Here is a 16,645-nt window from a genome sequence, read left to right on the forward strand (position 1 = left end):
AAGCTCTGGATACAGAACGTGATTGGGGTCACGTCGTATGTTGTTTTGCACCTTCATTTTTCTCTTAATTTTTCTGTCACGAGCATCGTTGCACGTCTTTAAACATTCTTCGGAAACGTCATCTTTACATATTAGTGTAGCCTTTGGTGGCAGTATAACTCTCCAGATCTCTTGTTTATGAATATAGTCGATTTTTGTCTTTTTTTCAGTTTTTTGCTGTTATGTGTAGCTCTGAATTGAACATATTTTGTGTAGATGAAAACATACTCTTATGTGTATGCTTCCTGAAGTTATGTATGTTGGGGATTTTAAATGAACGTAACATCCCTTAGGTTCAAGGGGTATTTAGGACGTTCTGAGTTTTGCTCCCATTCTGTAATTTTTGCAGTTTTAAGTTGCATTTTATTTTGAAAGTTCGCCAAGTGCTGGTTTTTGAGGAAAAAGACCACGTCGCTTACGTTTGCAGCTCACAGTAATTTATTTTGAGGTTCAGATTATATGGGTGATATGATGTGGGTCAGTCTAAGTTAGGGCTCCTGGGTTTTGGTCTGTGCTTCACACTCTTTTCTCTTTAAAACAGAGGCAGGAAGCACGGCGGTCTCTCCCCTCCCTCAGCCCACCCCCCAGCAGTTGCTAAAACCCAGCACAAGCCGTCCCTTCCTGACGCTGCCCACTCAGAGACAGAACCCCCGGGTCTGGCAGGTTCTGTGCTTTAGGTCCCGGGGCTTAGGCAGATAAGGCATCATTTAACAGATTTGTTTTGGTGGCGGGGTTGGGGGGGCCCATGCAGACGGCGAGACCCCAGAAGGTGAAAAGCTGACAGAGGGAGCAGCACACGACACTTCAGCAGAGGTGGAGGAGGAAGAGAATGAGGAGAGCCTTCCCGGGTGCACGCTGTTTATCAAAAATCTCCACTTCGACACGACCGAGGAGACGCTGAAGGGGGTGAGTGACCGCTCGGCCCAGAGGGAGCGGGCGGGGGTGGGCGGGGCGGGAGACCCAGTCTGCTGATGTGGTCACTGTGTTTATCCTGCCTGGACGAGTGACTTGTGGCAGCGTGTAGATTAACAGCCAACAGCCACCGCATTGACACCTCCACCGAGCTGTCCAGTAGACATGTCACCCGGAGATCGGAGCCCTGGCCAGACCAGTCTGGGGGCTGGCAGGGGCGCCTGCATGCACTTGAAGGGGACCTGTTGCGATGCGGTGTGAGAGCTGTAGTCAGAAAACAAAGCCCCTCCCCAGATGGTGTCTGCGAGGGTAACCACCCAAAAGTAAACGCCAGCACACCCTCCTGGCCTGGTGGGAACACGCAGAAGACACAGCACTGAGTGAATCTGGAGGAGGGGCAGTCGTGCCTGGAGTCCCTGATGGGCTGAGAGTTTTGCATTCATAGGAAGGGGGTGGAGGGGAAAAGGATGGGGAACTCCAAGTACGCATTGGGAAAATGCCAAATGATGGGCGCTGGGGGGCTTCTAGAAGGAATTGGGCCAGAGATCTGGAAATGGGGATTCTAGTGCCAAAGGACTGGGGTCTGCGAGCTCCCCCGCTGGACTGAGAACTGTCCACGGGGAGAGTCTCTGCTTCTGTGAACTGGGTTTGGCACAGAATAAATGCTCGATGCCTTTTTTTTTTTAATGCATGAATTGGTGACTAGCAGCCTGACAGCCATGAACTGGTTCTGGAAAGGACGAAGGCCGTGAGGATTGAGCTGATTGGTTTCTGCAAATTCTTTTGAGCTCTGAAATCCTAGAGCTGGATTCAGGAGGGGAGACGGGGTCCACTGAGTCCTAGAGGCAGGAAGGTGATGGATGGGTGGAGAGGAGTCCAGCCTGCTTTGGGCGGGAAAGCCCAGGGTGTCAAGGTGAAGCAGGAGATCAGAGCCTGCACGCTGGGACCCTCTGGCTAAATCTCCAGTGTGACTGTCACTTGCCAGTTAGAAAAGCCACCACGGCAGCAGAGGTGCCTGGCAAAAGCAGCAGCATTTTAAGCGCAGAGGTTCACCCTCTGGGGCAATGGGAAACCCACTCTTGGACTTTTCCTGGGCTACTTCCCGAATCCGTTTTGGTCTCGTTTGAGTTTGCTTTTACAAACAGGCACACGCTAGTAGTGTCCAAAGGCTAGATAGCTTTGAAGAGGTCAAACCAGCTTGTGGAGGGTTTGTTTTTTTATTTCTGCTGTGCTGGCCCCCCTGTATCTGGTATGGGGATGTCGTCAACGGGAACCATTTTTTTCCTGGAAGATGTGCCCAAGCTTCAGCCTAAGAGCATCCTTGGAGTTAAAGAACCCTGGAGCTGGAAGGTACAGCCAAAATGATCTAGTCCAGGTTCTTCATGTTACAGATGTGGAGACTGAGGTTCAGAGAGGTCAGTTCACTGACCTAGGGTCACACAGCCCATTCGAGGCACTGTGGGTAGCAGCGTCCAGCTCACAGGGCTCCTGTTAACAGCATCCTGAGTGGAGAGTTGTGCTTAAGGGTCAGTCTGCCTGGACTTGGGTCCCAGCCTCACTCCTTACTAACAGTGTGACCCTGGGCTGGTCCTTTGGCCTTTCTGTGCCTCAGTTTCCCATTTGTAAAAAGGGGGTGTTAATAGAATCTTCTGCGGAGCTGTTTGGAAGATCTGATTAGAATGAATGAGATAATTCAAGTAAAGTGTTTGACGGTCGGAATAAGAGAGTCAGTGAATGTCAGCTGCGTGCGGTTCTTGTTTGCTGGTCGGAATCCCCCCTCCCCTCTGCTTCCCCTTCACTCAGTCGGTGAACAGTGACCCGCACCTGCCTCTCCCTGGGCCCTGTGTGTGCTGTGGAAGACACCGCAGTGAACCAGAAGGACAGGAGTTCGCACTGGTCAGTTCTCAAATTCTAGCAAGAAAGACAAAAAAAGTAAAGGGAAAAATAGAGCAGAATGTGATTTTTGAAAGTTTTAAACATTAGTTGGCGTTAGGTGCAGGGGCAGTGAGAGGGTCAGGACTGGGGTCAGTGGACTCCAAGCTTCTAAGTGTAGGCCCAGCTTCCCCACTGCATGGCCCTCGTGATTCCTTGGACTGTTCAGTGTCCCAGGTCCTTCTTGGACACTGGGAGCCAGGACCCAGCCCAGCGGCCCTTACGGGGAACCCTAAGGGAGCATCCAAGCTACTTAAAGTAGGCCATGATCCAGTGCCTCCAGATATTTTTGGGGACCCCCGAGGTGATATTAGGGCAAATGTGGGGAGCCTAGTGTCTGACCAGGACCTCCACCTGCACGGCATTTAGAACCTGGGCTCTGGCGCCTGGATCCAACTATCAGCTCCGGGGCTTCCCAGCTGTGACGCTGGGTGCGTCTCTAACCCCTTGGAGCCTCAGTTTTGTCATCTGCAAAACGTGGGTAGTAACACCTACCTGGTAGAATCACTGCAAGGGCTGGATGAGTTCATGCAGGCAGAGGGCTCGGGCCAGGGCCCGGCCACGGAAGCGCATCCAGGGGTTAACTCTTCTCTTACTCTCGCCCTCTCCATGCCTGCAGTTGCCTGGTCCCCTCTGTCTTTCGAGACACGCCTACACCAGGTTGCGGGATTAGCACAGAAATTCTGATAATACCTGTCGACATTCTCTTCCAGGTGTTTTCCAAAGTGGGTGTGGTGAAGAGCTGCTCCATTTCCAAGAAGAAGAACAAAGCAGGTATTTCACAGGAGATCTCAGTTAGAAAGGAACGATTCTGAAAGAAACAGTGTCGCTCTGGGTAGGGGTAAGGGTACCTCTCTCTTGCTTATTCTGAGGGTCTTCTTTCATTCTGAAGCATTGGCAGCCCCACGCTCTCTCGCTTGGCTGTCTAAAATGGTCCTCCTTTCTGGGTCCCTGGAGACTCCTGGTTTCCGGTGGGAGCAGCCATGCATGTCAGATTCTTCTGAATCTAGACCCTTTGCCACCCCGAACTGTCGGGTGTTTTCAGAGCAGTGCGATTAGAGGGCTGGCAGGGTTGACACTGTTCGGTGGCAGAAGCCTCTCCCTGCTCCCAGCATCTCTGTGCTCTGGAAATCTCCAGGGGAGAGTGAGAACAGACCCGTCTTGGGCTTTCCCTCTTCCCTTCCAAGAGAAGTGACCCAGATGTAGAACATCCAGAACGCTCCACTGAGTCACCAGCCACGCACCTCACTGGCCCCTGGGTGCCTGGGCCACGCAGACCCCACCCTCATCTCTCCTGTCAGCCTCAGGCGTTGCCACGAGTCCCTTGGCGTCTCTCTGTTCCTCCTCCGGCCCTGGCTTCCTGCAGGTGGTAGACGGGCCATTGCTCCTGGCTTCCTCACAGCTGTGCGCTCCCCATCCCTTCAATTTGCCGGGATTTGTAGGCATGCCACGTGGGCTGTCCCGTGGCTGTGTCCTGAGAGACTAAGGAGCTAGTGGTTACAGCACACAGCAACAAGGGGTCTGGTAGAGGGGGCCCTGGCTGGACAGGAGCCCAGGCCAGGGGTCTCCACGTCAGACCGCGACCTGGAGGGTAGGGAGGCAGAGCAGTCAGCTGGTGGGGGCGGGAGTGGGTGGCGGAGGCGGGAGAGGGCGCAGTAGCAGGTCGGGAGTGTATTGAAGAGGGAGAAGACGCGCCTAGAAAGGTGGGCTGATTCCAGGTCACAGATGGCTTGCTGCCAGGCAGAGGAGCCTTGGAGGGGCTGAAGCAGACGGGGGCATAGAATTTGGGGAGTTCCTTGTATTAGTTTGCTAGGGGTGCAAAAAGCACCACAAACCAGGTGGCTTCCACCACAGAAGTTTATTACCCCACAGTTCTGGGAGCCAGAAGTCCAGGATCAAGGTGTGGGCAGGGTTGGCTCGTTCTGAGTGCTTGTGAGGGAAGGATCTGTTCCAGCCTCTCTCCTTGGCTTATAAGTGATTGTCTTCATGTTCACATGGCATTCTCCTGTGTGCACCTGTCCTGTGTTCAGAGTTCACCACCACCCCTTTTTTTTTTTTTTTTTTTTTTGCGGTACGCGGGCCTCTCACTGTTGTGGCGTCTCCCGTTGCGGAGCACAGGCTCCGGACGCGCAGGCTCAGCGGCCATGGCTCATGGGCCCAGCCACTCCGCGGCACGTGGGATCTTCCCGGACCGGGGCACGAACCCGTGTCCCCTGCATCGGCAGGCGGACTCTCAACCACTGCGCCACCAGGGAAGCCTGCCCCTTTTCTTTTTTATAAGGATACCGATCATATTGGATTAGCACTTAGCCTCGGGACCTCATTTTTGCCATGATTACCTCTGTAAAGGAGCTATCTCCAAATACGGTCACATTCTGAGATGTGAGGGTTAGGACTTTAACGCACACTGGGGAGCTGGGCACAGTTCAAACCATAACATCCCTGTTCACCAGGAACCGCAGATGTAGTTTGGGCTACAGGGAAGGGCAGCTAAGCGCCGAGTGAACGACATGAAGGCTCAGTTTGGGGGGGTCTGGGGACGGAGTTCAGGAAAAGAGGTGACCCCTGAAGTCTGGGGGGTGAGACAGGCTGGCAGAGGGGTCGCCAGCTCCATCCAGGGCTGTCCCTGCAGGCTGTAGTGTCACCGTGCCCCTCTGCAGTCAGACGCTCTGTGGAGCCGGCCCCTCGGCCCTCGGGAGCGCTCTTCAGCGTGCTTTAGAACGGTTATCTGATCTTTCAGTGCCACGAGCAGCTCTTGAAAGCTACACTGTCTTTTTTAAGAGCCTGTATGTGAGAGCCCTACTCTCCGGGGCTCATCCGTCACAGTTTGGGGGGAATCTAGATGGTGCCTGTTATCAGCGAGGGTCTCAGCAGGAACCAGAAAGCACGCTCAGCTGCGGTTGTCAAGGAGATGTTTGTAGTGAAGGGGCCGAGTGCCTGGGTCTGGGCTGGGCTGAGGGGACCCACGGGAATGTCGAGGCAGTGGATCCTGTGGGAGAACGCCCCTCCCCTGCAGAGCCCAGAGGCCGTGGGGAGGGAGTGGTGTGGCCAGAGCCACAGAAGAAGGGCCACCAGCAGAGCCAAGGGTGTGGGTTGGACACTGGCGCTGCCAGAACCACGCCAAAGCGGGGAGGCGATGGGGTGCGTGGAAAGAACGGGGGCCCCAACTCTACCTCCTCCACCCGCCTATGTCAAATCGGAGCTTTCCATTGGGTAAACCGAACAGGAAACCAGAAGGCCGGGGGGCCCAAGTCGTGCTCTCTATGGGCATCAGCGTTCCAGGGCAGGAGAAGGGCAGAATGGATCTGCACAGCGTCAGTGAATCGGCAATGAACTTGACTCTCTGTAGTTGCCTTTAACACCATCTTAATGAGCTTTTTAAATACCCTACGGGCACAGACCCTCCAGCCTTGGCCCTCAGAACAGTGTTTTCACGTATCCACTGGAAAACAAATACTGAAAGTCACCACGGGGTGGCGCTACCCATCAGCCATCAGTTCTTTCTGAACCTCCTTCCGGTCGCCCGCAGAACCATGTCTGGGCTGTTTGTGGAATTTCTTCCTGCTTTGGGCCCTCGTTTTATAACATGTAGTTGTGAGTAGAAATGCAGACAAGCAGGGGCACAGCCTCACAAACAATACAGACAAAGATGAGGACTGCTGGGTCAACAGTGCTGAACCCTGAGCCGCGTTTGGGCCCATCAGCCTTGAGCCGGCCCTCTTTGAGTTCAACTGTGAAAAAATAGAGTAAAATTAGTAAATCAGCATGAACCGCGGGGGCGGAGGCATGCATCACATTTTGTGTCAAAGAGCCAGGTGTGATTAGAGACCTTATTCTTGTGTGCCCCCAGTTATGCATGTTTACATTCAGGAAGCAGAGTTCTCTATAAATTTTGGAGACACCCCTGGCTATCTGAACTCTTGCTACTCACGACCCAGCAATAGGGAACCAGAGGAGTTCTAACGAGGTGGTCACAGCCTCCCTGTCCCAGCCTTATGTCTGAAACCCAGGAACCAGGTGTAACCGGGTGGTCAGAAATACTTTGTAAAGAGTAAGCCTTTGGCGTGCTTGACTTTGATGCATGTGTTCATATTATGCATTATGTATGGAAGCAGGGGACTGCCCGGGTAGAGCTTTTGCCGCTTGTCGTGGCGATGGTCACCCCTCCCTCCCAAAGGCGGAATTCTATTATGAAGTTAATTATCACGTCGATCATCTGTTAATTAATAGTCAACTGGGCCTCAGGTGGCGGCTGTATAACCTCGTTGGCTGATTCTTCAAGACGACTGGTAATAAATGGCGAGCCGGGAGCTGGGATCTTGGGGAACAAAGAGGGGCATGAAGAAATGAGAATGTCGAGGGGCCGTCCAGGGGCCCCTTGGAGCCCTTGAACCTGGTCTGGTGCACCTTCTTTGTTTTCCTCCCTGCCTGGCGCCCCCGTACGATTCCCACCTCTCTCTCTCAGGCGCGCTGCTGTCCATGGGGTTTGGATTCGTGGAATACAGGAAACCGGAGCAGGCCCAGAAAGCTCTCAAGCAGCTCCAGGTAAGCGGGCGTTCTCAGCCGAGGTTCCCGGGGGCACAAGGCAGGTGGTGCGGTATCCCGTCAGTCTTCGGAAATTGAGTGGGAATGCCGAGCAGCCCACATCTTCCCAGGCCCGTTGCTTTCTCCAGTTCCCTAGGGGACTGTGGCCCACGGCCTTGAACTTCCTCAGCCCCCCACAGTCACTACAAGGCATTCCTTCAGTCTGCAACTCTTGATCAAGAGCCTGGTTTGTGCCAGGCCTCAGGGAGCTGGGTGAAGCAGACCTCTGAAGAAACACGCCACGACCAGGTCATGAGAAGTGCTCGGGTGCAGATAAAGCAGACAGTGTGGTGAGGGGAAGGCTGCTTTAGATCGCGTGGTCAGGAGAGGCCCTCTCTGAGGACGTGACAGTTGAGCTGACACCTAATTGACAAGAAGGAGTCAGCTACACAGAGATCTCGGAACAGCACGTGCAAAGGGCCTGGGGCAGGGACTCTGAGGCAGGAGTGAGCTTACTATGTCTGAGGAGCAGAAAGACGCCAGTGTGGCAGGGACAGGGTACAGGGTGGGAGGTATGTGGAGCTGGATCTTGCAGACCTTTTATGGACTGTGGAATTCAACATAGAGGCAGTGCGATCCCATCAGAGGGCTTGGAGCACTTTGGAGAAGGATCTTATTTCTGCTGCAGAACAGTGTCTCCAGCTGCTGTGTGGAGGGTGCATCATAGGAGGGCAGGTTGGAGACCGTTGAGTCCTCCAGGCACAGGTCAGGGTGGACGCAGTGACAGTGGGGAGAAGGGGGCTGAACGCGGAGGTGTTTGGGACACAGACTTATGTCCTGCTGAGAAAGGAGCGATGCCCTCCTGCTGGGTCGAAGTACAGGGACAGATCAGGGCCCTGGATGGCAGGAAGGGAGCTGAGGTTACAGGGAGCAGAACAGAGCCCCAAAGTGGGCCAGGCCTCAGCTTAAGACAGTGTCCTCAGGGCTTCCCTGGTGGCACAGTGGTTGAGAGCCCGCCTGCCGATGCAGGGAACACGGGTTCATGCCCCGGTCCGGGAAGATCCACATGCCGCGGAGCGGCTAGGCCTGTGAGCCATGGCCGCTGAGCCTGCGTGTCCGGAGCCTGTGCTCTGCAACGGGAGAGGCCACAACAGTGAGAGGCCCGCGTACCGCCAACAAAAAAGACAGTGTCCTCAGCACCTTCCCTGACACCCCACGTCCCCAGGCCCTTCGGTGGCAGGAAGGGGACAAGGAACAGTGCTTTCTCACGAGCCTCTTTCTTTCTGGAGGCCCACTTGCTCCAGGGGCTCCAGGATCCCTTTTAAACCCTATTCAGAATGTCACGTGTCTGTATAGGCCATCCAGGCAGCGGCAACATAAGATGGAGTTGACCAGGGCCAAGTTGACAAGCGAGCGCGTAGCAAGCCGCACGCCCTCCCAGCTCCCATTCTCTCTGAGACGTGTGCTTGGGCCTGCACAGCTGGGCTGGATACTGGGTGAAAAGGGCACCCATACCGGCCCACCTCCCTGTGAAGCCTGGCTTTATAGGGACCCTCCAGGTGATGGAATCTGTCCCAGTAGAGCTTGCTAGTCAAGCGAAAGGCCTTGGGGATTATAGGAAATGTAACTGGGCACTTAGCCAATATGATCGTTTTTGTAGAATTTTGATGACCCTCCCCTTGGCCCAAAGCAACTCCAGGGCTGAATTGGGTTTGGGTGCGGTGGTGGGGAGGGATGGCCTCTGGGGCCTCTGCTCTCACTTGGAAAGTCTCTCTGCTCTCCACCTCAAGTGCCCATGGGGCCACTAGCTGTAAACTAGCGACGGGGCCAGCACCACCCAAAACAGAGCCTGGGCACCTGCGCCCCTTCTACCGGGGCAGCCACTTCTTGGCCTCAGCCAGGTACTGCCTGACGGGCAGGTGGGCCCCGGCCATACCAGATCTTCTCTGGTTTTTTGTTTTGTTTGTTGTTTTTTCAAGAGACACTAGAAATCCAACTTTGTCATTAGATGCTGTGTACTCATTTAACTGGATTTCAGCTCTGCACGCCCAGTGGTCTGTCTTTCTCTTCCATGTAATTCAGGAGCCTGTCAGAGTCTGCCTTGCACACATTAGAGTTATGTTCTGTGCCTCGCTGTGTGCTACATACGGGTATATTGCCGCAAAGAGCTGTTTATACGAAGCTACGTGTGCTGTATTTTATGGGGGACTTTAAAGGATTTTCAAGGGTAGTTTTGCTAATACACCAGTTTTGCCTTAAGGGACCCATGTTAAGAGCCTAGCTTTAGATGCATCTCTGCTGTGATTTAGATTTTTTTTTTTAACGGCATACAATCCAAACCAAACTCTCTCTCTGCAAGCCAGACCAAAGGGCTTACTTTGCCTGAAAATGCTTATAAACAATGGAAAATTCTGTGCCCCTTGAATGGCTTAAAGGTCAAGGCCCACTCGTGGCTCCAGAGGACTTGGAGGGCTGGGTCTCCGTAACCACCAGCTGCTGCCCGGGCTCAGCGGGAACCACTTCCAGGAAAAGCCCTTCTCTGTCCTTGACTCCAGCGGGCTTGTCTCCTGGGAATAGTCAGTGCCCCCTCGAAGTTCTCTCTCCCCTCACTCAGCCGAAGCCCACTCCAGTGAAGGACAGGGCTACGGGTGAGTGCTTCTAAGAGGACAGAGGGACAGGCTGTGTTGTCTCATCTCTCAGGGTCACGTCGTGGACGGCCACAAGCTGGAAGTCAGGATCTCAGAACGAGCCACCAAGTGAGTCTCCCCTGCCCCCTCTTCCTTGGATTGAGTCCATCCCTTTTGTGTTGGTGCTGGTGCCCTGGATGGTGTCTCATGGTCTTTGAACATCCTCCCCGACCCAACCCCCCTCACCCTGGGACCGCTTCCTAATTAAGGAGGTGTCCCGCATGCCAGCTCTGATACCCATTTCCCTGGTAAACTGGGACCATGCCAGTCCCCGGAGTAAACGTGTTAGTACACATCTATTATAACAAAAGGAACACAGGCAGGAGAAGCAAGCAAAACCCACTTATCTTGGTCCTATAAATAAACCCAGGGAGACTTGCAAGTTGCTGGAGCCTTGGACGAACCAGAGGCAGTGAGAAAACCTAGACGCCTCGCATTATGGGACTCTCTTTCTTGGAGCTGGACAGCGGCGCCCAGAGACGGCCTCCGCTTAATTTGAAAGAGATTCAGTAGACGTTAGAGATGGAGACAGACCACTGGACCCAATGACCAGTTTCCTAAAGTAGTGGAGGTCTCTTGGGAGTTTTAGTTTTGCCCCTACATCCTCACCCTTGCAAGTCCTAATTGAACTAATACACTGGAGGTGCTTTGAACAGTGCCCGGCATGTAACGCGTACCTGGGGTCAGCCGTTATCATTGTTGTCATTGTCAGTCCCATCTGTCCGCCTCAGGTGATGAAGTGACTGCCTCTAACAATCCTTGGGCTGGTTTAAGATATTTATTCGATGGTTTTCAGGAAGTCGGTCATTTGTTGTGGTCGTTGAGCAGATCAGCCGCCAGTGAGCTGACCTGAAGCTGCCGCTGTCTCTTCCTTCTCTCTCTGTTCTTTAATGCTCCCTGTGAAGCCAGCCTTGGCCACCTCTGGTGGTGTCCACCCATCCCAGGCCATCCCGTGCTGAGCATCCTTAGCCAGAAGAAGGCTTGGTGTGGGAGCCCCCAGAAGCTAACGGGGGTTCTTGAGCCATGAATTAAGAGTGGGGGGGTGTTCAAGCTTTGTGCCCTGCAGCTTTGGGTTCTAATCCAGAGGCTGTGTGACCTTGGGCGGGTGATTTTGCCCGTAAAGTAAAATGTGGAAACTGGAGGTTGTGCATGAAGCGTCTAGCACGTGGCCAGCACGTGATCACTCAGCCAGTGGCGCCCGTCTCTCTCTTCTCAGTCCCCTGACTCCAGGGAGTCAGGCTGAAGTCACCTTGCAGGCTCTCAATTCCTAGGCAGTGTTCATTTAGTCTGTCTTTTATTCAACAAAAAATTACAGAAAGCCTCCTGGGCACCAGACACTCTTCCCAGGAGCTGGGGAGGGAGATTCCTCATGGGGTTTACATTCTAGGGCAGTGCTATTTGATAGAAGTTTCTGCGATGATGAAAACATCCTATAATGTTCTACATCTGCACTGCCCAGCGTGGTAGTCACTTGCCACACATGGCATTTGAGCTCTTGAAACGTGGCAACTACCACTGTGTTAATTATCTATCGCTACATAACCAAGTATCCCAAAACTTAACAGCTTAAAACAGCAGACGTTTATTATCTCACAGTTCCTGAGGGTCAGGAATTCAGGAGCAGCTTAGCTGGGAAGTTCCGTCTTGGCATCTCTTATGAGGTTGCAGTCAAGACGTTGGCCGGGGCTGCAGTCTCATCTGAAGACTCCCCTGGGGTTGGTGGCTTCACTTGCAAAATGGCACATTCACATGGCTGTTGGCAGGAGGCCACAGTTCCTCACCATGTTGGCCTCTCCCTAGGCTTGCACAAGTGTCCTTACAGCCTGGCAGCTGGTTTCCCCCAGAGCGAGTGATCCAAGAGAGAATAGGGAGGAAGCGGCAGCGTCTTTTATGACCTAGGCTCAGAGCAGGAGAGGAGTACACAAGGAGCATGAATACCAAGAGGCAGAGACCATTGGGAACCATCTTGGAGGCTGGCTAGCCCAGCAACCGAGGAGTTGAATTTTTAATTTTGTGTCATTTTAATATCGATTTAACTGTTAGCCACGTGCAGCTGGTGGCTGCCGTGTTGGACAGCATAGCCCTAGAGGACAGACCGTGAAGAGAAACATGACTGAATATGTAATGTGCTCTTGGACAGTGATGAGTGCCAGGAACATCGAGCCGGGCTGGGAGTGGGAGCGGGCTGCTATTTTAGTGGAGACAGTTAGGGAGGAGGTGACCCGGAGCAGACTTAAAGGAAGTGAGTCATAACCGTCCTCATAATCACAGCTACCGTTTATGGAACACTTACCCTGTGCTAGGCACAGTGCAGTGTTTTGACGTGTCCTTCATTAAATCCTCAAACAATCCGATGAGGTTGGCACTATTATTAGGCCTGTTTTACAGTTGAGAGGCCAAGTAATAACTTGTCCAAGATCACACAGATCCTTAGTGGCCAACGGGGCATTCACACCCAGATTGTCAACTCATGGCTGTGCTCGTGACCCTCCCCTGCGTCCGTGGAGTGGAGGGTTTCCCTGGAAGAGCAGGGGGACAGGTTCGGGATGGCCTTGAACCTCAGGTGGAGAGAGTTCGTCTCACAGCCCTGACCCACCTCCATGGTTAGAAACTGCTCCAGGCCCCTGGATTCTGCGCTTCGGGTTCATGAGGAAATGTCTCCAACAAGACCTTGGGACCAGCCGGCGTCTTTCTGGGCATCTGCAAAGAAAGAGGCAGAGGAGACTGGGTTTAGGGAGAGGCTGCCCCACCCCCCCATCGGAGTTCTTTCCTCAAGTCCCTGCTGGTCCCTGAGTGTCTCAGATGAAGGGCAGCAGACACCCCAGGGTAGGATGTGCCGACTGGACATCCAGAGCTGCTGGGGGGAGAAGATAATTAGGCTGCGTGCCACCCAGGGGAGCCCGCCTCCTTCCCCTTTCCTCTCAGCCGCGTCCACGCAGACTCCTCGAGTCCCTCACCTGAACAGAGGACAGGAGCGTCGGTGCTGGTGGGGGGAGGGGCCGGTGGAGTCAGCAGAGGGCAGCAGCTGCTGAGGCCCCAAATAACTTGGAGACTTTCCGCCGACCCTCCAGGCCAGCCCTGACGTCCGCTCGGAGGAAACAGGAGCCCAGAAAGCAGACAACCTCCAAGATCCTGGTGCGGAACATCCCCTTCCAGGCTGACAGCCGTGAGATCCGCGAGCTCTTCAGGTGAGAGGCGCTGGTCCGGTCCGCGGGGCCGTCGTGTTGGGGGGAGCTGCTGAGCCTTCGGGTCCTCGATGGTCTGCTGAAGGCCAGTGCGGTGGCCTCTCAGAGGTCATCTTCTGGCTGCCTTTGATGTATCTCCCTTAATCTCAGACATTGCTCTCCAGACCGCTGGGCAGAAACATGTCCAAACAGGGCAGTCAGTCTTCTTCATCCCCACCAGCGACCTGCAGGAGGGGCAGGGAGCCAGGCGGCTGACGCCCAGCTCTGCCCATGATCTGCCTGAAATCCTGCCGCCCAAGTCATCCTTTGCTTTAAGCCAGTGGCCCACTACCTTCTCTGCACCTTTGAATCACCTGGTGACTTTTATAAATACACCTTTGCTCAGGCTCCGCCCCCAGAAAGTTGCATTCAGTTGATCAGGGGTGGAGCCCAGATGTTGATATTCGGATCAGAGCGCCCCAGGGGATTCTGGTATACAGCCAGGGTTGGGCAGCACACTGGTCTGCACTGCTGTCTATGGAAAGCCCGCTTTGAAATGAGGGGGGACCACCTGCCTAAATAATGCAGTCCACCAGCAGATGCTACAGCACAGGAGTCAAAACTCAGATCTCTTGGGGGCCAGGCAGCGAACAGCCTGGCAGAGCAGACTGGGTGGGAACTGACGGACTGGAGGGCCAGCGGTGATGCTGGGCAGGGACGCAGATGTCATAGGACCAGTTCTTCCGCGTTTTGAAAGAGAAACTAGCAATCTGGATTCTTGAGTTGGCAACTAATTCACTTTCTAAAAACACTGTGGGACAACGTCTACCTGAGGGCCGGCTATAACCCAGGCCACGAGTCTGCAACCCCCGTGCCAGTACATTACACTGTTGGGTTTTCCAGGTAAGTCAGGCACCACCCAGCACCAAGCCTTGGATGAAACGTTTTCAGAGAGAGGGCATAAGGGGGAGACGTTTATAAAGCCGGGGCACTGTCCAGGCGTGTGCTGTGTGGCACGGAGAACAGACCCTTCTGGCTGTCAGAACCTAAGGCAGATGCCATCGGCCCCAACCAAGCAGATCACGGAAGCTCGGCTGCAGTCTGAGAGTACTCTGGGGACCTGCGGCTCTGCGGCCTGCATAGGGGTGAACACTCAGGATTCTGTGTGCTAGACCTTGTTTGTTTAACCTGCGTTTGTCCGGTTCTGGCGTGAGGGCCAGGAAAGCTAAACCCCGATTGGGGTTTTGCCAGTTAGCATCTTGCCAGGTCAGCTGTGGGCGCAAAATGTTAAGTCCTAGCTTTTGGAGACTGGAAAGTGTGTATTATCTTTGTGTGAAGTCTACCCTCTTTGCTCCTACTCCGTGGTGTAAAGAATGGGGAACCCCTTGAAGGGTCTGCTTTAAAAATCCCTGTCGTCTTCCCCCCCACTCTAAATCATACACTGGCACACAGTTCATTAACAGACATTAGCCCAGTGCTGATGCAAAGACGGGAACCCTGTCGATTTCTTAGTAGCGGGGTCTTATCTATGATCCCAGGGTCCCCTGCGTGGTAGTAACAGCCTGGTAAGGTGGGGTCACCATCTGCAGGAGGCTGTTTTCCATCTCCCAGCATCTGGGGGGACGAGTCAAGAGGAGTGGGTCGCCGTCACGAGAAGGTATGTATCCCGAGCCCCACACGGCCGCTGGTTTCAACCATGCTTCTGCTTTTTAAAGAGTCCAGTTTAAGAACTGCCAGATCAGAACGGGATGGCTCTGAGCAGCACGCGTTGATCAGGGAACAGCATCCTGCTGAAATGACAGCTCACTTGGTTCCGCAGCCTGTTGAGGATGACACTTATCCAGGGAAACAAAAGCCCGCAAGGGGAAGGGAAAAGCGCTTTGTCTGATCTCACGTTTTATGTTTATTTTGAGAAGACAGGGAATTAGTGTTCCCCGAACATCATTACATGTGGTGTCCCTTCCTGCCATTGTTCTGGTGGTAGTTTTCATCAACCCCTGGAAATCCAGAGCCTGCTTGGAGCCTGGCTTTGTTGTGTGTTCTGGCCGGGGGTTTGAGGCCGCTCCGAGCGCGGGCAGCAGGGGTCGCTGTGAACCTTCTCTGGGAGACGAGCTCTGCCAGGAAAGCACACAGACCCAGTTTCAGACAAAGCCAGTGGCCAGCAAAGGTCAGAGCCAGGGGAAGATGTCAGGGTTTAGGGGAACCAGTCCGGTCCATTTTGCCAGGCAGTTTTCATGGAGTTATTTGCCAGGCATAATCAAAATCACCAGCTCAGTGTGTGTTGGGCTCTGCTACATGCCTTCCTATGCTGTATCTTTTATTAAGCAGCAGAGCAGCGCTGCGGAGGAGGGATGCTGTTATCCCTTAGTGGAACCACCATCCCGCACGTGTGTCGTTTGTACCAGGCACTGTGCTAGGCGCCCGGCACGTAGCCATTTCAGGAGAGACAGGCTCCTCTCTCAAGGAATTCACTGTTTGTGAAGGACCAGGAAGGAAAGCGACAGTGACAGTCGCACAGTGACACACCCGGGGTGTGAGGGCATGAGTGCAGCGCCGTGGGAGGGCATGGTCTGGTTCTTGAGGCAGCCCGCTGGGGTACAGCAGCTCACCTGCCCTCCGCAGCCGCTGGGGGCCCTGCCCGAGCGCTGGGGGCAGCCGTTTCTCAGCCGAGGCAGTGTTTGCCTGGGCCTTTCCTGGGGGCCACCAGCCTTCCACCCAGGCCTCACTGCACCACACCCCAACCCCTTAAACCCAGTCCGACGGGTGCCAAGAGGCCCTGCAGATCCATGCCTCTGCGGGATCGTCCTCTGGGACAGTTCGAGGCTCGCCCTTTAGAAGAGTCAGAGAGTAGACACAGCAGTGAATTAGGAGACAGCAGTTCTCTCTCTGCTGCCCCCTCTCTGGGCCTCAGTTTCCCCTGGCATAAAATAGTAGCCATAATACTGGTGATGACGTGTGCTGCGAATCTCAGTAACGAGGCTAGTGTTTGTCATTATCAATGAGGTAGATTTTTTGAGTGCGACCTCTGTGTGGGCTGAAGCGCTTCGCCTGATTCCAGCCCCGCGGAGCGGTTGTCATCGGCTCCATTTCCCAGTGAAGAGACCAGCTCCAGAGCCCGAATTCCTACCCACTGGGTTGTCAGGTGGCTCGGGCTGGCACCCGGCTCCCTCACCATGCGGCTGCCTCCAGAGCTGTTAAAGGATTAAGTGAGATTATGCATGTGGGGCACTTAGTACAGCACCTGGTGTGGAGTGGGTAGTTACCTAGCATTAGCTGTGGTTATTAAACAGCACAAAGCCAGCGGCTCCAGGCTTTGAACCCAGGGCAGGTCTGACTCTAGACAGAGCCCGTGTCACAGTAGTGCTGACTCCTTGGAAGTTCTCCGCA

At 54.2% G+C, this 16,645-nt stretch overlaps 1 protein-coding gene across 1 annotated transcript in view; it reads left to right on the top strand.

The window, feature by feature from the left end:
* Positions 1–16,645, top strand: part of RBM19 (RNA binding motif protein 19) — a 121,324-nt gene that overhangs the window by 29,511 nt on the left and 75,168 nt on the right. The window contains exons 17-21 of the mRNA XM_082668403.1: positions 791–945; positions 3,597–3,657; positions 7,349–7,428; positions 10,108–10,163; positions 13,166–13,282. Coding sequence (XP_082524529.1) covers positions 791–945; positions 3,597–3,657; positions 7,349–7,428; positions 10,108–10,163; positions 13,166–13,282 — 469 coding nt within the window. The remainder of the gene's footprint in view (positions 1–790; positions 946–3,596; positions 3,658–7,348; positions 7,429–10,107; positions 10,164–13,165; positions 13,283–16,645) is intronic.

The sequence above is a fragment of the Grampus griseus genome (genome assembly GCF_964374135.1).
Source record: "Grampus griseus genome assembly, chromosome: 12".
In the NCBI taxonomy this organism is placed as follows: Eukaryota; Metazoa; Chordata; class Mammalia; order Artiodactyla; family Delphinidae; genus Grampus; species Grampus griseus.